Source organism: Taeniopygia guttata, chromosome 3 (genome assembly GCF_048771995.1).
Source record: "Taeniopygia guttata chromosome 3, bTaeGut7.mat, whole genome shotgun sequence".
Classification (NCBI taxonomy): domain Eukaryota; kingdom Metazoa; phylum Chordata; class Aves; order Passeriformes; family Estrildidae; genus Taeniopygia; species Taeniopygia guttata.
The window spans coordinates 28,005,647-28,031,837 of record NC_133027.1 but is presented as its reverse complement, the minus strand read 5'-3'; the positions used below and the strand labels follow the sequence as shown (position 1 = coordinate 28,031,837).

General features: G+C 36.2%; 1 protein-coding gene across 1 annotated transcript in view; it reads left to right on the top strand.

Moving 5' to 3' along the window:
* The window catches only part of EYS (eyes shut homolog), a 765,693-nt gene that overhangs the window by 631,746 nt on the left and 107,756 nt on the right, over nt 1-26,191 (top strand). The window contains exon 41 of the mRNA XM_072926499.1: nt 25,815-25,923. Coding sequence (XP_072782600.1) covers nt 25,815-25,923 — 109 coding nt within the window. The remainder of the gene's footprint in view (nt 1-25,814; nt 25,924-26,191) is intronic.

Here is a 26,191-nt window from a genome sequence, read left to right as displayed (position 1 = left end):
GGAATCAGCTGGTTAAATAATTCCATGTGGCATATTATCTAGAATAACTCAAGAAAATGGATTCTCATAAAGAATAAAGAAAAGGTTACCTTTTGTGTTTGTTTCAAATTAAGCTTTTGTGTATGGACAGAACATTCAGTATGTTTAGAAACATAAGCCACTTTCTGAAACTTTTTTTTTTTGCCTTCATTCATCAGCAGTATGCAATATTTCATCAGGGATCTGTCAAAGCCAACAAACCAACTGCTATGGCTGTTCAAGCTCATTAGCTACTGACTTGAAGAACAGATGTTTGAATTCCTGTACCCTTCATGCTCCTGGTTTATGCTGATTTTCTTTCATTAACTGACCTTACAGGAATGACCCAAGAACACTGAAGAACAGAATCAAGTGATTCTTTAGGCTGGAAAGGACCTCTGGAGGTCCTTCCAACATTCCTACTCAAGCCAGCTGTCCTGGTTTCATCAGGGGGTAGAGTTTTCTTCTCAGTACCTGGTATAGTGCTGTGTTTTGTATTCAGTATGGGGGTTAGGTTGATAACACATTAATGCTATGGTTGTTGCTAAATCATGTTTATAAGTCAAGGGCTTGTTTTTGTGCCTCATACTCTGTCTGTAAGGAGGTACACAAAAAATCATTAGCTGGTTTTGAAAGGTTTATTACAAAGTGGCTCACCACAGACCAGTTCTCAGTATATGATGTCATAATATTTTTATCTTTCGATTCATAGTGTGTCATTATACATTTATCTCAGATAAAAAGGCTATGTCACAAAATAAGTGATATCTGCTGTGTTTTCTTATGGACAAATTACAGAGTTGGATTAAATGTCATTTGAGTTCCTACAAGGATGTATATTCCAAAACCTAAAACTACTAACCAAAATCAATGCATTAAAGAAAGTTTGAAGTTCTCTTGCTAGGTGTGGGTTTTCTTCAGTCTTTTTCAAAGCTGTGTGAACTCTATTAACACTTCAGTAATACAGGGTAGCATCAGGCATCCAGAGCTCCATATTGAACTGGGCTCTGAATCACAGCTGGAGTGCTATGACCTACCTGGAACCATAGAAGAAACAAGGAAAAGCAATGTATATTTACCATATTTCAAAGATAAAGCTTTGAAAAAATATGAGGCCATGGATTACTTACATTATTTAAGGAAAATTCTGATGAGTTATATTTACTCTATCTAACCTCTCCTACTTTCAAGTAAGGTATTAATCTAAAGGAGTTTATCTGTATAAGTACATGGCTTTATGGCAAAATTTAAAAATTAATGTAGTACTCAGATATTTATTGCTCATTAGCAATTTTTGACACTCAGCTGAAAACTGACAGTTTGTCTTTAGGTTACCTCCCTGAGTGGTCAGAGTTAAATGGTAAATATGCTGAAAAAGTAGAAAAATTTGCTTGCAAAATACTCTTTCTTTGTTTCTCACAATATTTTAATCCACTGATAACCCCTTTTTTTTTTTGTTGCAATTACTTCAGCTTCAAACCTACTTAAAATTCAAGTTTTTTTTGTTGTAAGTCATAATGATAAAAGAAATATATTTTGTAAATATCTCTAGTATCGCAGAAAATAATACAGGAAAGTATTATTTGGAAAGTCCTCTTATCAGGGCACACCTTCCAATCTACTGTTAAACACGGAATTTGAAAAATTAAATTTTATTGGTAATCTTATGTATTTAATTTTTATGCCAAATCAGGCATTCTGTTAAATCAAATTTTGTCTGGGGGAAAATGCTGACTTTAGCTTATAAAGATGCTCCAATCATGAACTTGAAATTGACATAATGAATTCCTGTTTACACTTCCATGTCCTGAAAAAAATAAGAGAGCATAATTTAATCTCTATTCCTGAAGGTATCCAATACTTTTTAATTGATAGAAAAAGAGATGCCACAGATGACTGTATTTCCTATATGAAAAAGGATAGCTGTTCTTTCTATCCATAGCATATTTTAAGATTGTAAGATATTTCATTTGAATTACCAATGTTGCTGAAGGGTATTTGTATTTATTAGTGAGTTCAACTTAGCATAATAAAGGAAAATCAAGCAACACAGAAAAAATGCACTAACCTTCACAGTATTTTAATTTGGATTGTGTTTACCATTGTAGGATGAATTAACTCATCCTAAAAGATGATGATAGGCATAACTGGCTCATAGCTACACAGAATATCAATCATTCACCACAAAGACTTGAATATTTAAGTTCATTAATTTGCAAGAAATACAAAAAATGTTTTGTGATGGAGAGCAAAAAAATTCATAGTTCTGAAGAAAATTCTGTCATGTCAGTGGTCATTTTGACATGAGTTCCGCTTTATATTTTATATACTGACTGTCCCAGTGAGAGTGCCTTTATAGACTAGTGGTAGAATGGAGAAGTTTTTTCAATCTTCCCATGTTTAAGGTGCATTCCTTCCCAACTATTATGTTCTCCCACCATTCTCCCTCTCTAATGTGAAGGACGAGACTTGAAAATAATAATGAAGGTTGATATTCTCATGTTGGAGCAATGTTTTTATTATGTCAGTTTTTTCCTGGGATAAGTCAAACACTTCAGTAATACCCTTCATGCTCATAATCTGAATTTCACTGATTCCAGTTATTGATTTTAAAAAAGTCCACTTGAACCAAGCAGTATATTTACTTTGTATTTGTTCCTACAGAAATGGTAAAATGAAAAGGACTAATGAGGAATGCTTAAAAACCTTGTTGTATCAATTTTAACATTTTTAAACAGAATCAGATATTTAATGACCATGGTAATCTCCAATGTATGTTTAGTATTTCATTGTTAAGCATATTACAGATATGTTGGTAATTAGATATGTGAATAGATTGTAAGGTTTTCATGCTATAACCTTCAAAAGCATGACTAAAGTATTGTATCATTCAGAAAATTCTAAAACATTCCTGTTTATCAGACCCTCTTATCAAACATGACAAAATAATAGCTAGTGTAATTTTCAGAATAACCAGAAAATTTCATTTTCTAAATGAAGTTGTAAGATTAATAATCACATTAAGGAAACAGTTTCAATGTGCTGTTGACAACTTCAGTAATTATTTATTACTTTTTTAGTGAGGGATGCTGTTGACAGCAGTCATTTCTCTATGAGATTTTACTGAATCTCTATGCCATAATTTATCAGTTCTTCTAAAGAAAGTAAGCTGTGAATTCACCAGAATCAAAGTATACATTATAAAACATAATGAATGCACATTTCTTTATCTTCTATTTTTAGATTTGGCTATGTGTTATAATTTTGAAATTCCAATATCCAAAGAATCTCTGGGTTTCTGCGAGAAAAATAGGAAGAATAAAGTTCTAATAGCCTGTATAACACAATTTCCATTTTCTGGATACATCTGCTTTGAAAATTATGTTATTTGCCTTTCAGCAGTGTTCAAGATAAAGCATATGTTAGAGATTTTTTATTACATCATGGAAATTCTGAACTGCATTTAACCTAAATTTCCAAAATTTGCTAAGTTATTCACAACCTCCCCTTTCTGTATGAAAGGAGATACTGCGTTAATGGTGCAGATTCGTACACAGTCTTGTTTTTCCTGTGTGCTGAATAAGCACTGTATTCCAGGTACTGCTGGTGTGATTGCTCACTCACTGTGGTTTCCCTACATAGACAGTGATCTCATATGATTCACTTTTCCATCTTCTTGTGTCCTAGTCAGGCTGGATGAAAAAGCAAAGATTTCAAAATATTTGAGTACTCCCACTGTTCCAGGGAGGAAGTGGGATGTGTGGCCCTTCTGATCTGCTTGGGAGGAATAACAGTTATTTCACACAAATTGCCAGTACGAAGGGATTTCAGTACTGCTGAAGTGATACTAGGCAATGTGCATGAAACAGTGCAGATATCATTGACATGAAGATAAAAAGGAGTCACTGGATTACAGAAGGAATAATAAAATAATAAAATTAAAGATAATATATATTTTAAATATTTTTATCATTTCAGTATTTTTTTTTTTTTATTTCTAATGTATATAAATTCTCTAAAATTCATCATTTATGTCTGGTCACCCAGTAATTTACACAGAGGACTTTTCAGACAGCAGTTTACTTTCTGTTGGTTTGGCACAGAACATGGAAGTATAGCATTAGAGTATAGAGCCAAATATCTTGTGAGGGTGCTGTGTTGCCTTCCTCCTGTGAGATGGTAGTTTACACTGTTGTATTTGAGAGTTCTGAAGACCTAAACAACAAAAGAAAACTGTGAAGAGCAAGCAGTGTTTTAATTCTCTTCCTCAAACCTGTTGTTCTGTATGTGGAAGATCAATACAGAAATAAAATTGGTTCAGTGTGCTTGTAACAATTGGCAATTCTCTTCAGGTTTGTCTTAGCTGAGAGCAATAGGAAGTGCTATTTGCTCTGTAGGTATTGAAAATCAGTAGAAAATAAAAACCAGTAGTCAGCCAGTCTTTGTATGAATGTCCAAAAAGCAGTGGTAGAGGGAAGGGCAAGAAAATGTATCTATTCCTCAACAAGCCAATTTGGCTCTGATTCATCTCATGAGCATCAATGACCACAGAGGAGTCAGAAGGCAGATCTCCACAAACAGCAAAACAGGCAGCAAAATCCTGCACCCCAGGCTGCTGTGGGATTACGCTGAATTTCCACCTGTTGGCTGAGAAGAGAGCAGTTCTTCTTGGTCTAGGTGACCAGCTCCTATCTCAGCAGCAAATTTTTAATGTGCTTTCAAAAAGTTTGGTTAATCTTAGCTTCTTGCTTAGTTCACACAACTCTAAAGTGGGAGAACTATTTACCTATCTCCAAAACATATTCAAAATACTAAATTTTCTGAGGGAAAGAATTTTTAAAATGTGACATTGAGCTTCTGGTGCATGATCTGTATTTTGTGCTATACTGAGTCCGTCTCTGTGGCCAGAAATTTTCACAGGATCTCAGGTTTACTGGAGGTCTTTGTTTCATGTAGTTCATTGGATAACCTTTTTCATGGGGCTGAGGGAAAGAAGAGAGATTATTTAATTTTAATAAGAGGTTATTATTTAATTTTAATAGCTATAATCTTATTTTTTTAAAAATTCTTGCTTTCTAAATAAATTTCAGGTAGATGCTTAATAAAGAGTTTTCACATATGCAGAGAAGGAAGAACAAAACAGGACATCAGACAGTTGTTTGTTTAAAGACTAGCCACTTTAGGTCTAGTTCTGCATACCAGCAGTAAGAAAATTTGTTGCTGCAAATTTAGTCACATCATTAAAGAGAATATTCAGTAAAATTCATACATACATTTATTAAATAGTCCTCCTTGATAGTAGTGAAAGAGAGAGAGAAAAAGAGAGATGTCAACTTCATCTTTATGAGAGAGAGAGAGAGAGAAACATCCACTGCATCTTTCTGAAAATCTGCAAGAAGCTTATTTGTGGAACCTATCATAGGAAGGAACATATTTCTCTTCCTTTAACTGAAGTACATGGATTCTGTGAGGAATTTATATTTTTGCATTATTAATTAAGGTGGGAGCAGTTTATTTATCTCTCCACCACTTTGATTGTCACTATCATTAGCTTGTTCTTTGAAGTGCACATTAACCTGTTTTTTCATAGACTGTAAAGTGCCTGGGAAACTTTTTTATCTGCTTGCTCACCATTGTGTACCACTTGCCTTCTGTCCCATACTCTAAAGGTCTTTTCTGTCTTAGCTTTGTTGATCTTTTCTATGGAGTTAGTGATGCTGCTGTTACATCTGTGATCAGCTTCATCCAAAGATGCTTTGTCATTTTGTGACCACTAGTTGATTACTTAATATTTTTGCAAAATGCTACAAAGGTTATAGAAAGAAGATGTACAGAGTGTGGGTGCCCAGGCACTGCCATGGGGGCTGCAGCAGGTGGGTATTTCCTGAAAGAACTGGGACCCACAGAGATCCCACACTGGACGAGGGGGAAGATGTGACAGGGAAGAAGCAGCAGAGAGGAGCTCTTATAGACTGAGTAGTATTCCTCATCCTCCTTCTGCACTGTTTGGGTAGGGGAGATACAGAAGTTGGGAATGGAGCAAAGTTGAGTCTGGAGAAAAGGGGGTTAGGGAGCAGTTGTTTCTTACCCTCTAAATCTATTTAATTGCCAATAAATCAAATAAACTTTCCCCATGTGATTCCTGTGACGATAATTGGTAAGTGATCCCCCTATCTTTATCTTGGCCCAGGAGTTTTGTCATTGTGCTTCCCCACACTGTCATGTTGAGAGGGAGGGGAGACAGAGCAGCAGGGTGAGCAGCTGGCAGCTGGTCGAGGTCAACTCACCACAGAAGGTGGTGTAATTGTTCAGACAAAATTTTGTAACAGATATGTGACCTCATCTGTTTATTTGAATTATAAGTGCCACTGTCTTGTGTTGGATAAGGCTGTATTCTGTTGTTCAACACAATGTAAATATGAGTATATTGGAGAATTCTTGTAGTCACATGGTAAGTGTTAGCATATAGTGAACATAGAGATTATTGTCTCACACTCCTGGTGCTATGGCATTTCCAGACGTGTGAAAAGTATCAGCTGCATTAGAGAGTATTTCCAGATAAAGTAAATGGGTCAACAGCCTGTAAGCATGTTTTTTTGTGCTTTGATAGAAAATAGCAAAACATTAATGTAATGTCAAATCTGCTTTTGAACTCACACTTGAAATGAACTGTTTGTTAAACAGATATGTAACTGTTGGAGGTTTGGAGTACATTTAAAAAAATTCTTTTTACTGTGGATAATTTTTATTGGGTTTTTTTTTTTGAATAAAAAATTATTCTTCTGCCTTTTCTGGAGGCTTTGCTCAAGTGCAGTATCACATGTTTGCTGTACATTTCCCTGTTTGGGGAAATGGTGTTTATATGGCACCAACTCACGTCTGTGCCTTGGGATACATGTCTTTGTGTTTTTTCTTCTGCAGCTTCATGCAATTTGCAGTTCTGCTCTGCTGTTTGTAGCAACAGTGGATGTGACTTCCTACTGCACTGAGGGGTTTTAGTGAGAACACCAGGAGCTAGGGATCTATACATTGTCACAGAAATTGTTTTATCCCCCCTACGGTTCACATTGTCTTGTCAGAGCTGCCAGCACCTAGCAGACCAATAGTAATGAAAGATGTGAATGTGAGAGCTACAGTGTAGCATGCTGTGTTGCTACCAAATTACTCAGCAGCAGTTCAAAACACCTTCAGAAAATACATTTTCTCTTGATTTGAATACATTTTATGTAAATCTGGCATGTGGCTTGGCCCCTGGGTTTTGTTCCCAACACTGTCAGAAACAATATTCTACAACCTCTTTTGTTCATCCATCTGGAAAATAACAGGATTATGCTTGCCTGCCTTCTGGGGCAGGTATGAGTTTTGCTCAACAGCAAATGTTGTGAAAAGCTCAAAACTAAACACCAGTCTGTGCCTGACATAAGCCAAGGTATGTTCTGACCAATTTTTTCCTTCACTGAAGAGTGTTCATCAGACTCATCCTCAATCAGCCAATGAGGAAGGAATTGATTATTAAGACTTTTTCCTTCACTTTTAACAGAAGAGAAGAACACATTGCTTTGTTTTAATGGATTTGTTTCAATCAAATACTTAAACCTGTAATCTTTCAAGATTTCTTGTGTATTTCATGGAGGTAGTGAATATGGCGTTTTATCTTACTATATTTTTAATGACATTTCTTCAATTCTTATGTGGAGAAGCAGACACACAAGCATTTACTGTAAATTTAAGGTGGGGATATGTGAGGAAAAAAAGGCCCAAGTTACCATGTGACTGGAGTTTGCTGATTGCTTGATGCAGACAATAATCTCAGCAGCAACCTGTGCCAAATGTATATCCATGTTTTTGAATTTTAGAACTCAGTGTGGTGATGCACTGAGGTTGATGTGGTATTGTTGGTCTTGCTAAGTACTCAGTCTCCATCCACTCCAGGGGCTATGAATGCTTTCTAAAGCCCATATAATTATAACTGTTTCCTTTTAAACACTTTAACATTCAAATTTGAGCCGGAAAGGTTTTGGGTTTATGTTTTGGGTTTTGTTTCTTTCTTTCTTTTATGTTTTTCCAGAACAAAAACTTCATTTCTAATAACTGTAAAATTCTCCATATATTAATAAAGAAACATTGTCAGTATGGCTATTTCCTTTGTCTCAAATAAAAATTACAAAGAGTCTCAGAATGTTAAAAAGTAATCCTATAGTATTAAGGTGTCAGTCTTACTAAGCAGGCAATTAAACAGAAGACTGATTAACTTGGCTTGATTAGTTGTGAACTATCATAGATATTCTGCTTATCTGACAAAAAAAAAATTATCTTTTGAGGGTTTTGGTAACTTTTTTTTAGTCAGGTCAGATCATTAGTTCACTCCCTGAACAGTTTCTTCAATTGAACACCATTCTTTTTGGTAGCAGCACAGTTTCATATTGACTAAAACTGCCCTTTATTAACAGCAGATTAAATATGAAATATTTTACCACTCAAGCAACTATGGCAGTTGAATCCAAAAAGAGGCCTATATCTTGGAAATGCCTCTCATTCTTACTCTGAGGAGTTAATGCATAGAAGAGAAATATTATTCAGTGTTTCCAACACTGTCAGAATTAGTTCATATCATTGCTTTGTGATTTAAAGTAATTAAGCAATTTGTCCATACAATTTTTATTATAGCTGATCATGTTTTCTGATAGGTTGGCAGCAAGGTTGTGAGATTTTTTGATAGCTTTTATCTCCTGGGTCATGTAGTATTATCGTAGTGAAAGCTGAACATGTATTTTTGCTCTCACTTAGAAATCTTGCTATGATATTTTGTGTTTTTTCCTTTTGTACGTTTTCTTTTTAAACTACCCAAAATCTGTTACCATTTTTCTCAGTTATGAGCAGGGAGATAGTTAAGTACACCAAAGGTTTAGTACTGAGTACAGACAACCAAAGGGCCAAAACATTTACAGCTACATTGAGTGGGAAATGAAGCAGCGCAGAATTGTTCAGTTTAAATTCAAGATGAGCTGCAAGAACCTAGTATATCTCTCATCTCACCTTATACAAGATCTTGAACTAAACATGAACTAATATTCTGCGATCTGCAACTTTCACAGCATAGTACTGCTGCCTCTTCAGATGATTAAATAAAATATGTTGCCTAATAACTGGGAAAAGTTATGTATATATCCTATACTTTTAAACTCTCATTTAAAGAAAAAGTAGACGAAAATTCAAATATTTTATTCTTCCAAACTGCATATTGAGTTGTTGAAATATTTTACATGTCAGTAGCTGAGAGTATACCTGCTCATTTTAATCCCAGATAGCTGAGGATGACTTTCTATGGGCTCCAAAGAATGTCTCCTATACAAATACTGTGCATAAATTGTTATCATGGATAGAAGATTCCAAAATGTTCATTTGATCAAAGATGAGAATTAAAGACTTTGCTTAATAAGCTTTTCCTCTTTCCTTTCAGTTTTCCCTCTAGAAATAATAATGCTCTCTTTTTATGTTAGTGTAGAGTTTGTATCTGATCCAAGCCAAATAAAGTCTGTTTCTTCCCCACCTGCCCAAACTGTTGCATCAATATTCAGCAGTGACAATAGAGGACAAACACAGAACTTCTTTTGCTCCCTCAACCCTTCCTGAATAACAAAGGATGATAAAAGGAAGACAGGGAAAATAAAAAAATAAGTACTTGTGGAGTAGATTTTCTATAACTGATTCCCCACACAATTTATTCTGTTTATCTGATTATGTGCAGCACATATTATTGCTGAACCATCATCAGGTATCCTGCCTTTTATATGTTAGGCACAGGCTTATGGGTTTTATTTTCCTTCCAGACCAAACAATAGCCTATTTTGGTTGGGGTTTTTGTTTGTTTGCTTGTGTTTGTTTTTGGTTTTGTTTTTGGGTGTTTTTTTTAATTTGAAAAAACAGTGCAATAGTTGTTTAATAAAAACAGTGGTAGAATTATCTGACCTAATCCTGCTCACCCTATCTTCCTGCCAGCTGTCTTCCTCTGGCACACAAATGAGAGGCAGATGCATAGCAGGCGAAGATTTCCAGGTTCATCATTAAGCAAAGCACTTAATATTGACTGAAAACAGGCAAATATTTGACTGCTGCAATTTAATAAGTTCAATGAGTATGTTCTTTACAATCAATTTCTGTTAAGATTAATTCATCCTAATTTCTAGCAATTCCAAATAAGATCAATAAAAGCATGACAATCACAGAACTTGCACTCATTACCTTACATATTTGGCATTCTTCAGACAATGTCTTGGGCAAGTCTGTTTATCTCCTCCAGCTCTTTCCCTGTGATACAAAATTTACAAGGATATTTTTGTTATAAAATTCATTATTGATCACAGGGTTCTGAGGCACATAGGTGAAGACTGAAATAACTTCTAAAAATAACTTATGTTGGATAGGTAAAACTGTTTCCTAAAATGCACTGCCACTGAGATAGAACATTCCTTTCAAGGCTTTCCTAACACCCTCATATCAAGATAAGCTAAGTGGGTAGAAAATTTTTTGGTGACCATTGCATTGTCTATCTGGCAGTGAGTTACCCATGGCATCCCCTAGAGCTCAGTGTGAGCCAGGGAAATAATGAAGTTTTTCACTGGGTCCTTCAGAGGAAAAGAATCTTCCAGCACAACCTCCTGGGGTTTGCCTCAGAGGCATGTCTGAAGTATACATACATGAATGCTGTTCTGACCACATTAGAAATGTTTTTGCTATGCATAATTATCTTAAATTTTTCAATTTTTCCGTTTCTATTTAAATTTGACAAATTTCTTCTCCAAACCTTGCAAGTATCATATATATAAGTTGGGATATGTTGATATATTTAGTTTGATAATTTTTTAAAAAGCTTGGCTTGTTCTTGGTATTTTGGTGTTTGACTTTTAAAGAGTGATTTGAAATGGGAGACAACTTTTTTATTCCATTCTAATGAAAGACTTCTTTTTTTAGAACTTGTTTAATGGATCTCAACTACTGGTCAGTATTGAATGCTCTGAACTAAAAGACATCTATGATATTATGGTGTTGCCATCCATTTTTCTAGAGTCCAATACTCTTTTACCTATTGCAGTGAAAAAGAAACACATAAACAAACCCCATGAAATAACCTTTGGTAAGGGAATGCTGTGAAGGGACCAGCTACAATCATAAATACAAACATACAGAAGACAGCCAAGAGGCCAGAACCTGGAACATGGGAAGCTCCACCTGACATGGGGAAGATCTTTGCTGCGAGGGTTGGATTGCTGAGCACTGGAACAGAGTGCCCAGTGAGTCTGCGGGCATTGTCTCCTTCTATGGAGCTACTCAAAAGCTATCCAGATGCAAACACAAGAAACTCGAGAGGACTCTGCTTCACAGGGAGGTTGGAACAGATGACCTCCAGCGGCCCCTTCTAACCCAGCCCACCCAGTGATTCCCTGTGAAGTGTAAAAGTCAGTGTATAACTTTGGCTTTATGGCGGCCCATAACGGAAGAGTGTCTGCTTTTAACACCCTATTAGGACACTTAGGTGTTAGAGTACCTAAAAATTGTCTGTCCAGGCTTATTCAGGATACTTCAGCAATTTGTTTATTTTTGCTGTTGACTGCAGAGGCTGTCAAACACTGAGGTGGTGAGTGCAACATTAAGTATAAACTGGTAGGGAGCAGGACAGTGTATGAGACAGGCCTGGATCACACACTGTGGAGTTCCCTACCTTTCAGGATAATGAACACCAACTCTCTCAGTCTGCAGGGATTCCCACTCTACAAATACTGATTTAAAATGCTTTTCATTAGGGCTAACACTGTAAAGAGAATATAACTGGTAACTGGTAAACCCCTGTTGTGCATGATTTAATTTGTTGCTAATTAGAGGCAGCTTAATAAAAGTTAACTTTTGTCAGTTACAAATGTTAATTCTGATAAATTGATACATTTTTCTGTGCTTGAATCTTGTATCTACAGTATCTCAAGTATCTACATGGTTACTACAACCAGGCACCTCTGGGAAATGAAGTAGTTAATTCCAGGGTAGTTTTGTAGTGAAATAATTTCTAATATTTCCATATTCAATATGTGTGTAGTTGCATTTATAAGTGGAAAATTGGACATCAAAATCAAGATATAAAGAACCTCATTGATAAGCAAAACCAGATTTTGCATACACAGCAACAGGCAATATGGTGCTTGTGTACACTTCCACTATTTGCTTAATCACTTGCATTCATAAAATTTAATCTTATTGAAAGGCCTATGTAAGATTTTGACTGTCCATGAAGAAATGTGGCCCATTTCACATCATAGAATAATGCTTTTTCCATGAACACCTCATAATTTTTGTTTCTACAATCTGATGAAAGTAATCCATCTTGTTTAAAAAAAACCAAAAAACTTCCTAAAAGATGGTCTGTGAATACACATTTACATCTACAAACTACATGTATTATATTTACCTTGCTTTTCTTTTTGCAGTTTATATTCACAAATCTTGTGCAGTATTTATTTTTTAAATAATACATTTCAGCTCAAATATATCACTGAACAAAAAAAGTAGGAGAGACATTTCTAATACACTAGGAAATATATATCTGGCTATTTAGGTAGGTTCTGCTGAAGCACATCCAAATGACATTTTAACCTATATTATGCATTTTGCTATTCAAATAGGCAATAATCATCCTGTACATTCATGTATGTTTAAGGTTGCAGCTAAAATGTGTATAAACATACCCTCATAAAGCAATCTCTTTTTTCTTTAAAAATATTTGGTTATGGCTTAGCAAAATGTTCTTAGCTGTTCATGTTAGATGCCTCAATTTAGACCGCTTCAAGTACAAAATACACATGAAATTATGATGAAAATCTTAATTTCTTTGACAGAGCAGTTCTAAAGCTCATACTTTTGTTCTGATGGGGGAAAACACAGCACATGTGTTATCAAAAGCAGACTGCAACAAAACACTTAATGAATCTGGTCCAGATAAAGATGAGTACAGAACTAATCAGTTTAGATGACAGCAGTAAGCTTCAAGTTCTGTGCAATTCTGTATTTATAAATGTATTCTGAAATAAGTCTAGTCTGTTCTGTTCCTTTGAGTGTTCAAAGGAGTATCTGTCAAAATCCAATTTTTTTTTTAAATGCAATGAACTGATTACATTGTGTGGCCATTAGGCTTCACAAATCAATAAATCTTAAGTCTGGTAAATGGGAGTGCTATTTAACATTTCTGTCTTGTATTTTTGACTTCAGGTGAGTTGTTCATTCTTTGAGAAAGTAGATTTGTAACATGACCAGCAGTTTTGGCAATGATGTTCCTCATTTCTCCAAAAATCAGTTATTCTTACCTGTACTGAAGAGGGCCTGAAATGATTATGATGACAAGGCCTTACCTTCTTTTCTATTGATGGTGTCAAAAGAAAAGACACGACGTTGGTGAGGAGGTGCAGAGATAACTCTCTTAACTGGTGTTACAGCTTAATAAGAAATATCAGTAATTAGTTTCCAATTTTATCTGGGTTTCAATTGTGCATTACCCTTCTCTGTAGTTCTTCATAGCCCTTTGTTTGTGATAGCATAAGTAATGTTTAACACAAATAATATGTTAGTGATAATTCTTGTCATAAATAGTAAACTTTTATTTGGCAAGATTATGCTTGTACCTTCAATTCTTAAGCAATACAGTGGAGAACTAAATATTCTTAGATATTCTTAAATATTGCTTTAAGACTCTCTGCCTTAGCGCTCTCTCTTGTCCCCCCTTTTCGTCCCAGCTAGCTCTGTGAGGGGGGGGGAGCGCTGGCAACTTCCGTGTTTTCCGGCGAACCCTCGCGGGTATCTGCCGGTGCTGCGTGGGTCTGGGAGCAAGGCGAGTCCCGAGGCGAATAAAAGGAGAGAGACTTTTTCCCCCGCGGGCGATGTCTCGGTTTATTACGGCTTGGTTGGGGAGGAAAAAACCGAGAAGCTGCTGCGTGCTGAGTTCGAGTTTGTCCGTGCCGCCTGGCCGATTCGGGGGCGGGGCGGCGCGCTCCGGCGCTGGCCGCGATCCAAGAGAGGCGGCGTGTGGAGCCGCGGCGCTGCTGCCGGCACGTGTGGGAGCCGCGGCGACCGCGGCAGCGGCGGCGGTTCGGCTGCGGCAGTCAGGGGCCGGGCGAGAGAAAAAGCCACGGCGGCACGCAGGGATCCGGCGGGAGAAGAGGCGGCGGGCCGGGCAGCAGCAGCGAACAGGGGCCAGGCGGGAGAAAAAGCACCGGGGCGGCCCCAGCCCGTTCTATAAATACTCGAGAGGGGAAACCCGGGGCGGCCAATGAGATAACGCCACGGGGGGACTTGGGGATAGTGGGGTGCAGGGGTCCAATGGGAGATGGACAGATGGAAGGGTGCCCGGTCGCCTTTCGACCCCGCCGCGTGGCTGACAGATGGTCTGAGAGACGTAAACAAAGTGACTAAGCACTTCCTCGGGAAGGCAGACCGCGGGGGGAAATGGGAGAACCCGGGGGGTCACTTACAGAGTGCGGGGGGATACATGGAATGACCTTATACATAATAGAACATATAATAACACAATTCCACAACTCTCCCTTTAGCTATGTGTGTCTTGACTTACATTCTCTTGCCATATTTACAGATGGTCTTAATGTAGTTCAGTTGAATTAGGCATTCATAGACCATTATAGAAGAGTTGAGCAGAGGATGTAGTTGTTTCAGAAGTTGTTGCTGAATTATAGGAGAGATTAAGTGTCTGCCTATTTCTTTTTTCCTACTGGGATGCTTCTGAGAATGTCACCAGAAGGTGACAATAATAGGCTGTTTGAATATCACTATGAGAAGCGGGCACATAAAGTTGCCTATATCATAATTAGAGAAGTATGACAATAGTTCCAAGGTCCAAAGGCTTAACGGTACAGAGGATTAGAAAACATGAGCCTTAAAGAGTCTGAAAGCAAAATATTTTTTTTTTCCAGTTGATACTTATATGTCTAAATCTGAAATACAGCAGGATGTCTCTTCATCCTGAGTATTAATAAATATGCCAGACATTCCCTCAGGGTTTGCACTAGATGGCAACTTTATTCTCCAGTCTACTCAGGATTTCCTGTACTAGTATATAAATGGTTCCTTCTCCTGGTATTCAGATTGAAGAGTCACTTTCTCATTAGCCACATTGCTTAACCTATTTTTCTCTTAGTTTTCCCATGTAGAGGGAGGTAACAGTTCATTTTAGACCATCAGAGTATGCAAAAGAAAATTAATTAGTGCTGCCTGGTAGAAGTAATATATATTACTGATCATTCAATTTCTTCTGTCTGTAATAGGTAAGAAAAGATCCTCAACAAGAGATCATTGTGGTACTGCAATTATCTGTACAGCACTGCATTGACAGAGCTTTATTCACATGTCAAGTGGCTTCCTAATTTTCATTCCTAGGATCAGACTTATGTAAGACAATAGATGGAAGACTATCTGAAGATGGTTAAACATAATAATTAATTCCCATGCTCCAGTGCAATACCAAGCTGTTGCTAGCTCCAGAAGAGTCTCTCTGATGCTGGGAGGGATAGCCCTCCTTGGGGAAGGGGAGATATAGTTTGAAGATTGCCCACTATGTCTCTTTTCAAGCACTTTTTCATTGGTTTTTTTTGGTGGTAGTTTCTTTGTGATGTGTTAGGCTAATTTAACCCTCAGGATTTGCATGATTTTACCTTTTTTTCTTAATGTCTTCTGGAGAACTTACCTGCCCCCCCTCCCCCCGCCCCCCCAAAACAAAAAATATGGTGGTTTGGATATGTTATTTTCCTTTATTCTTCTCTTTGTTCTGGTTTAGCATAGATAAGTTGTATACACATAAGACAAAATTTTAAACATTGGTTGTTGTCAGAAATAGGTGAATATGTATACTTTCTTCAAACTTTGTATCTCATAGCCACTTCACATGAGACCATAGCTTCTAAATGTACATAAACTGTTATCATTTCTCTATTTTCACAATCTATTCATAGCCATTAGATTCAGATACCTGATAGGTAGATAAATGACATAAAAATAGTTTTATGATGTGATACCAAAGCAACAATGCAAACAGTTTTGAAATTTAAAGTTTTACCAAAAGCTCTTTTCACATTTTGCCAGGCTTACAACAGAGTTAACTTGCTCACCAGGATGCAATACTGAATATGTGTTTTATTAAGTTATACTCTGCTCCTATTGATATTGATGTTTTCTAAAACAGAAACATTATCCAAGCACATGATCCTGTTCAGTATGTTCAAAATTACTCTACCTACAAGTGACCTTGTACTTAAAGAGAAGGAATTGCTTGATAGTGGTCAGAGTGGTTTGATAGTGGTCACATTTCACTTGAGACTAAAAGACTTCTGAGTTGGTACTTTTTTAGGGTACTCTTTTAAAGTTAGCGTTCATATGTCCCATGCAATAAAATTTTATTATTTAGCAGAAGTCTTCCAACTTCTTCCAGTCTACATCGGTGTCATATTGCATCATTGCACTTGATGACTATTTTGGCTTTTTCTAAATTAATTCCCTAGTATCACCTATTACCCCTAGAAAATTTTTCCCATTTCTTACAAAGGCATATGACTTTTGAGATAATAGGTCCACACTGGCATTTTGTCCACTGAAATTATTCATCTCCATTTAAGGGAAGAACTGTCCAAAACTTACTATCTAATGACTCTTCATAAAAAGAGTTTTACTGTTTTCACACCAGCATATTTTTTCAGTGAATATTGTAGTTGAATTTTCATGTTTTACATATTTTGTACTAGTTGTTGCATAAGCTTTAGCTGGAGGCTTTTTACTGAAAGAGGAAGGAAAACTTTCTTTTCTGACATTACATAATATTTAATAAAATTGTTTGAATGTAATTACATCTATATTAAAAATCAGTGAATTAGAGAAGCCAGATTACAAGGGTAAGAATGAGCTGTGCAAAAGACCACAAGCACCTTCCCTAAGGAGTGTTCATCTCTGTAGCACCAAAAAATAGAAGAGTAGAAGTCTTTCTCTCTGACATAATGTAGACTCAAAGAGAAGGTATAGGTAGGCACAATGAAAATTAGACAGCCTTGTTCAGGTGCAGCAAATAGCCAGTTGGTACATGAACCTGAGGCAATGCAGTCAAGAAGCAGGAGAAAGCAACTGTATTCAGTCTTCAAGATGGATTACTGGGTTTAGAAACACAGCATATTTATCAGCAGGGAAATCTCAATGAATTAGTCTAACAGACAAAAAAAAGCCCATATAAGGCACTATGAAGCCTTATGATCCAACAAACATAAATACGTGTACAATATATATTCTGTATTCTTCTATGTACAAACTTGTCCTGAAACTGAGATTAGAACACAAGGTTTTTGTAGGACCTGGTGTGTTCTGCCAGGAACAATTTTGTAACAGTCTGTTCGTCCAATACTGTCATGATCATGAACCGCAATAATGACTATGGTAATGATTATAATAAAAGTTCAATTTTGTTGTAACTTCAAAACTCTGCCTAAATGTAGCACTAATTATTCCAGTACCTTTATCTTATTCTCATTCTTGCATATGTGAAATGGAGGTGTCGCAGTCTATCTGTTGGTTGTCGAAACACAGTGATGTATTGTGTTTACACCAGTGAAGTCCCCATGAAGTCAATAGAATTTCAAAGATATTATTAAAAGCAGAATTTATAGTTTCCTTTAAAGATCCTTTCTGGGAACACATATCTTTAAAGTCATGATTCATAAAATGTATGTATTGAAGAAAATCATTCCATTGAAATAAATGATCCTTGGGTGTATGCTGCCGAAGTATGCTTGGCAACATATGCAATAGAAAGAGTCCCATTAGCCAGTCTACTAAAGCATCATAACCTTGACTGTTGGACTAGCAGAGCTGGAGTAAATGAAGCATAAACCAAGCTAAGTAGAACATAACATAAACAGTATCTCTTTCACCTAATGTAGGTATTACCATTTTCAGCTACTAATATGATTATACAAAAACATTGGGTTTGTTTTTTTTTTTTTTTTTTAGATTCTGTATAATGTATGAAAACAACTGTATAACAACATTAAGCAGAAAAAAAATGCATTTTCTGTGCAAAGTAGATAATATTTGGGAAGGTAAAGGGTATTTGTTTTCCTTATTTTCTTTAGTTCTTCTGGTACCCTCATAGCAGAAAGAGAAGAGGTTCTTTTTTATAAGCACATGTAGTGAGTGACAGGACAAGGGGGAATGGCTTCAAACTGAAAGAGGGCAGGTGCACATTAGATACAAGGTAAAAATTCTTCACTATGACAGTGGTGGTGCACTGGAAGACAATGCCCAGACAATTCATGGATGTCCCATCTGTAGAAGTGTTCAAAGCCACGTTGAATGGGGTTTTGAGAAACCTGGTCTACTGGAAGGGCCTGGCAGTCAGGTTGGATTTAGATGGTCTTTAAGGTAACTTCCAACCCAATCCAATCTATGAATCTATGATTCTATTATAAAAATATATTGTTTGACTTTCTCAAATTGGAAGGGCCCCTTAAGGATTATTGAGTACAGCTCCTTACAAGACTACTTAAAATTAAACTACATACTTAAGAGCATCATCCAGATGCTCCTTGAACTCTGACACTTTGATGCCATGACCGCTTTCCTGGGGAACATATTCCAGTAACTGACCACCCTCTCAATGAAGTAACTTTTCCTAATGTTCAGTCTGAACTTCCCTTGATGCAGATCAGCTTGTTCCATTTTCTCATGTCCTATTGCTGGTCACGAGAGAGAGAGCAGGATCTCCCCTTACACCACTCCCCTTGGGAACTATGTCACTCCTCAGCTTTCTTTTCTCCGAGATGAACAAACCAAGTGATCTCAGGCATCCCTTGCCATCAAGGCCTTTCACCATCTTAGTCTCCTTAGGGCACACTGTAATAACTTTACACCCTTCTCTTATGGAGACCCCTCAAAACTGCATGCAGTACTTGAGATGTGTCTGCTTCACTACATTGTAGAGTGAAGGAATCACTTCCCTCAACTGGCTCATGATGCTGTGCCTAATGCACCCCAAGCTGTCCCCTTTGGCTGCCAGAGTACACTGGTGGCTTGTATTTGACTTACCATGAACTCAAACCTTCAGATTTCTCTTGTACAGAGTGGTTCTCCAGCCTCTCATCCCCCAGTTTGTATATATAACCCCAATTCCAGGTGATAACTCTGGCACTTGCTCTTGTTAAATTTCATATGGTTAGTGCTTGCCCAGCTCTCTGGTCTATCCAGATCTCTCTGTAAAACCTCTCTGCTCCTGAAGGAGACCACAGCTCCTCCTAGTTTAGTGTTGTCAGCAAATTCACTATAATGTGTATTTAATTCCTGTGTCCAGACCTTTTATAAAAACATTGATGAGCATTGGCCCTAAAACTGAGCCCTGAGGAGCCCACTGGCAGCTGGCTGCCAGCCTGATGGAACCTCTCTGAGCCAACTGCTCAGCCAATGTGTTATGGCTTTCTCTGTGCTCTGTACATTTTATCCAGGACAATACTCTGGGAAATAGTACCAAAAACTTTGATATAATCCAAATGAACCACATCTACTCTCTTTTCTTGGTGAACTAGATGGCTGACCTAGTGCTAAAAGGAGATTAAGTTGGTTAAGCAAAATTTTCTCTTCATGAGCCCATGCCCATGCTATTTGTGGCCAGTGAGAGTGCTGTCTTTCAGATGTTTTAGGATAATTCCCAGAATAATTCTATCAGACATTGAAGTGAGACTGACAGGCCTGTAATTTACAGTGTCTTCCTTCTTTCCCTTCTTGAAAACTGGAATAGTATTTGCCAGCTTCCAGTCAAGTGGGGTGTCTCCAGACTTCCAAAATCATTGACAAACAGTGAAGAGAGGTACTGTGATGACACTGCCCACATCTTTCAGTAAGTACTCTAGGATGAGTCCCATCAGGGCCCAGAGATTTATGTACATACAGCTGGAGCAGCAAATTTCAAACAAGTCCAGGATCAGCTTGGAGTTTATCATTTCCTAATGCATTCCCAAAGTTCACATACCTCTTTTTGTATATAGTTTGTTTTATTTTTTCCAAAAGAATGGGCCATCAAGGCACTCCTGCAAGACGCTTCAGGGAGTCAAAGTCATTTGGGATTTTCCATCTTCCTTGTTTTCATCTATTCTTCTCCTTGGTCTACTTTGCTCTTTCCCTCTATGTACACTTTTACGATTTGGTCAGTTTGCAGCAACTAGAAAACCTGAGAATTGATGTTGAATTGCTAGAGGTTATGAAATATGTTTCATTGATTTCAAATAAAATGTCAGACATAAAATGCAGCATTCATTTTTATAATTGTCATTTCTGAGGGTTGCAATTGAACTTGGTAAGAAATACCAAAACTTGACCTTACTGAAATAGAAGATGATAAAGAGACACGACAGCATTTCCATGGAAGAAGTATGCTGAAGTTAATTTGTGGGAAGCAAAGCTATGGTTTTTAAAGCAATGGAATTTTTAGAAATATATTTTTAAGAGGGGAAAATGTAGTAAGTGAAAGAATTTTGGAAAAGTATGAAGAGATTATTAAAACTGCAAAGCACAATACATATTTTCATGCTTGTGAATTGAATATGCTCAGTCAAAAGTAAAATCACCATTCTTGAAAAATCACCTGTAATACTTGACAGCTGGTTAGGTGTTCCCTTGACAACTGCTCTGGTAAATCAATTTCAGTGTTTTGCAGGACCCTTTTATTTTATGTCTTTAATATCAATACTTTTTTAGTAAAGGGATTTTTGTGGGGATTTTTTTTCCTATGTTGAACTGTTAAACTGGACTAGAATTTTTCAGATTGTAGGGAATAAAAAAGCAAGTAGCTCTAAATGTAGTCCTCCAATCGTGGCATTATAAAATGGACAGTGGTGTAGCTAGTTTCTAATAACTTTTCAGAAGACCAGAAACCCTGCTCTGCTAGCAGTGTGAGGTCTTTGTTCAGACACAGTCTTACCATGATTATTTAGCTTGGATAAAAACAAAGGTTCTCTTTGTAATTCCTGGGGTTATTTATACCTGCTGATATGACACTTTAATTTTGCTATGCTTCTCCTTAATCTGTTAGAAATATGGTTGCACCTTGAGCGTTATATAGAAAGTATAATTGCTATAAACTAAACTTTCTTAAGTATGTTTACATAACCATGAATGCACCATTTTTACATGATTACATTGTGTAGTTATAATGCATGAAAGCAGTCAAAAGTCTTCCAGAAGTTCCAGTCTCTGGACCTATTCTCATCCATATTGTCAAATATGTAATCAGTTTAAGATATTTTACTATGTTTCCCTTGATATAAGTGGAAGCTGAAGCAATCATGCTATCAATTAGAGCCTAAGTCAGTCTTTACCATTATTAGAAGAGACATTAGTAGGGATTTTGCATTCATGCTTTCTACTGTGCTCCTTTAGTGCCACCTGGTGACTAGCTAGAAAGGAAAAAAAGTAGGATTTTATTTCCAGCTGGAGAAGTTGTCCATGATAATTTAAGGTAAAACATTTATTTGAGCAAGATCATATCATGTAACATTTGATTTAGAGGTGCCCCAGTCTTAGGTAGCTAAGAGGACTTCTTTGATTACCAGTTCCAGACCTAAAGTAATCCAATACCTAATATGCATATTTGTGTCATGAATGTGTGAGGTACACATTGCACTTTGTTAGAAATCCAGTGTTCATGCACATAATTAATCAACATGCAGCTATTAATGACACAGTCTAAAACTACTGTTTTACACCTGTTGAGGGTCATGAGTCTTTTGTAAAAAAACAGTAAATCCTTTGTAATTCTTGTTCTTAACTTTATATAAAATCCACAGCAACTGTGAAAAAAAATCAATATTTTCTAAGCCTAGACCAAATAAGAAGGCTGAACATCTCATTTCAAATTCGTGGAAATAAATATTTGAATTCATCAGGCCTATATCTTAGGAACAGGCTGGGCTTCGCATGTCTCCAGACCTGTTAAGATTACTGTTCCTAACCTTGCCCATACGTCCTCCACATATGCACATTTCCTATAACCACTTCTCACACACCCAATTCTTTACTTCCTTGTGAATCTTTTTTATATCATTATAAGTGTGATGTGAATGAATCACAATTCTGCTGCCTGACAAAATTACCCTGCAATAGGAATCATATTGCATTCTCTCCTGTCACTGTCTCTGGAGGGAAATATATACTGGCTTTAAGTGCAGCCAGAATATGCCGCTGAGATGCAAGGCAGATGGACTGAAATGCCTTCAGCATCTAAACGAGTGAAAAGCACCACTGAACTAAAAATACTTCAAAATTTAAACATGTCAGTGATTAGCCACTTTCATCTCAGGTGTTCTTAATGTGAGGTCAGTATCTCATAATATGAGGTTAATTAGAAAAATAAAGAAAAAATGTCAAGAGAATAAATCATCAGTTTAATTTTCTCTTTTCTAATGAATTTCAATCTTCTGTGAGGTGCGTGAAATAATACAACTGCATTTATTCAATTGCAAGATTAAGACAGATTTAAACATAGATTATAAGAAAACTATAACCAGGTTATAGAGTAACATTAATGGTATTTTAGTTCAAGTTATTTCTGTGACAGAATATTTCAAGTACCTTCTTTTTTCCATCATTGTTTTAAAAACTAATATGATTTTATTTTGCATGTGTCCATATTGTAGCACTTTCTAGTTTTAAATGCTATAATAAAGACCGAGACAGCATTTATGTTTTAATTGCCTTTTTTTTTCAAATGTTTATAATATTCTAAGAAATCTGTCTTTTGGACTATAATTTTCCATGGTCTGTCTCTTTCTAAAAGCCATTCTAGGCATATATAAGTAATCTAGCAAATTCAAACAGTCCTAATTTTGTGGTAATATAAGCATGAAAAATATCCATTTTGTTCACATTTCAAATGACAGGTTTTCCATCCTATGACAAGACAGAGAGACATTTCAAGTATTAATTCATTGGAAATCTTTACAGGGAAAGAAGCAAATGCTGAAGAAAAGAGCGGTAGCATGAAGTGCATTCCTGGCATGCACTCCAGAATACAGGGCAGTAGGTTTCTGCTTGTAGCCTGTGGTTTTATTCTCACAACTCAGACACAAATCTATTGGCTGACATCAAACAAATCTGTTCTGCCCTTTGAGATTTCATTGCTGCATGTTAGAGGAAAAAAAAAGCAAAATGTCTCTATTTCCTTTGTGAAGTTAAGATCTAATCATCAAAATCAGTGTATAATATGCTGCTGTTTATGGATATTGAGGGGTTTTATTTGGATTTTCTTTTATTCTCACATATTTATTTAAAGATAGAATGGATGACCAGGCATGCCTGAGTAGGAGTGACTATGTCATTATATAAATGAATCTATCTTACTTGGGTTTGTCTAAGTAAAGATTCCTAAAGTAAAGAACTTGTCAGTATCAAGCAGTCTTTAAGGTTTATTTTAGTTGCACCTATGTTTAATCTTCCACGTTTTTCCTTTAGTAAAGGACCAAAACAACATAAATTATGTGTACAAAACAGTGAATATGTGTGTACACCAGGCATTTGCAATGGAGATTTGCAATGCTGAACGGATGGCTAATTGCTTGAAGATAGTCACACTGACACAGACCTCTTCTTAACTGATTTTGCCACTTCACTTAAACTTTTGTTCTTTGCGGGCTGGACCATTGTAACATGTGGTATAAGAGGTTATTTAGGAAAAAAAGCATGTAAACTTCAGAAATTTTCCTGAAAAGCAGGAATAAGGGAGGTGCAGAGAGTAGGCTTTGCTATCAGTATATTAGGTTTCTACTATAGTATCCACTCAAAGTAGAAAACGTCAAGGAAAGGCTATGAGTTTGTTTCCCCCAAGAAAGAATCTTAAATGACCTGATTTTCTGTTATCTGAGAAAGTTATTTTTATACACTCTTACTGACATAAATCCCAGTAACTAAAATATTAGTAGGAATAATAAATTAAATTCAAAGAATATTTTATATTTCAAGAATTGATTGGAAAACACAACATTTTCTCCATAACTGTCCTTATTTCAAGTACCTGAAAAGGAAATCACCAACTATCTGTCAATATATCTATTGTTTATTAAGGAGAAACTTCTGTTTACTGAATTCATTATTTATAATGAAATTGTGCAAATCAAATGGTCTTCATAACAGCAGGCACTGTTTCTGGCTTCCTATATTTAAAATCAAAATATGATGCTTACTGTAGACTTTTCAAGAATGAATGCAATTCAAAATACTTTTAACAACATGACTCTTTTTAACCTAAAATTAGAAATAAAAATGAATATTTTTTCAAACTCGTTTGAGTAGTCTAGAGGTCTAGATCACATTTCAGAAGATGATATTAGAAAATGCCATTCAAATATCTCAGACTTTTAAAGAAAGATACAAAAATAAGAAAAGTGTTGCATGCTTACAAGGTAGAAATAATTTAGCACATTTCAACCCCATGCATCAGAGTACATTGAAAAGTCAGTGAATTAGTATTGACTGATTTAGCTGTAAACCAGCAGTGATATAACCATTGGAAAGGTGGGATTTATTAATATGCAAGCATTAGCTACTGATGTGGATTTTCTGGCAATAAGGTGGGTTAGTAAATGCACTGGTTTTGTGCTACTCACTCAGAAATCACTGCAGTGGATTTCTAAATATTCATTAAGGGCCTATACTATACAATACTATGTCCATTTATGTCAATACAATGTTCCCAGCAACTTCAGAGGTGCAAACTGAGACTCTACATTTCATAATGAATCTACAGAGAGAAGGATGAAATATTAAGACTTTAGAAACAGAAGCAGAAACACAAAACTCAAGCCATAATCTGGATTAATCATGCCATGGCAGCTGCATACAACCAACGAGGTGGTGATATATAAAATGGTACTATTTGAGACTGTTGTACATCTTGATGTGTTTTCTCCAGGAGTAAATTTGTCTTTATCAATGCTGAAGTAATTTATATGATTGGTAATGCTTCTAATGTACAGATCATAATGGGTTTTAAAATATTTTAACTCTTTAATACATGTACGGCATAACAAAAAAATTAATCTATCACAACAAAAAAAAATTTATGAGATTCCTATTATTGTCCTTTAGCATTTATTCACCTAAAAGAAATGGAACATTTGGTATTCCATATATATATATATATATATATATATATATATATATAAATTATTTTTCAGAAACTTTTTAAAAGTTGGTTGTGTAGCATTTGTGAAATATTACATAACAATGTAACATTGTTGTTCAAAGCCATATCCCGGAAATCTAATTATGGTGACTTGGCTGAAATTCTCAGTGTTTTATTGAATGTTCACTTGTATTTACTTAATAAATTCCCTTAACATTACATTCTTCAACCCAGTCTGTTTTTTCAGCATCATTCAATTTGATGTCTCTTATCCAACAATCTTCTATGCTAGGGAGGCTGTATGTCAACCACAGCACTTAACATTTATCAATACCCACTTACATTTTTAAAGATTTTTTTCTTTTTTCTCTGTATATATATCAAACACTAGTCAGGAAAAGCAAGAAAGCAAACAGAAGAGGAACATTAGTAGATGAAACTTACATCTTTTGTCTCCTGGGTAGAGCCATGAAACTGGAATTAGTAGTGTCCAAAGAATACTTTATGGAAGTATGAACATCTCTTTCACCTTACCTTTGACATGTGAGGTTTGAATACTCCAACAAGATAAGCAGCTATGGGATTTTCTGTTTCCTTACAGCTACATGTTGCCTGTGGGCAGTCCTGAAGGTCACTGCACGATTGAAGTGGCTGCGGATGGAAACCCTCCTGTACAGCACAGACTTTCTGTCTCACATCACACATCTCAGGTGAGTCTGCAAAACATCAAAAAGCAGCTATTTGCTTTGAACACTTCATCAACATATGCACTACAGTTATTTTCAAAGGAGAATATGTATATTTAACTTCTTCTAAAGGAGGAAATATAATTCCTCTTCAGATATCATTATATGTACTTCCTTTCTTTCTAACAGGTGTTTTTGCATCCAGTAACCACAACATATCCATTAATTTCTTAGTTTATTTGACTCTGAAGCCTCTATTCCTGCTGCACAAAGTCCATAAAAAGGACATGGA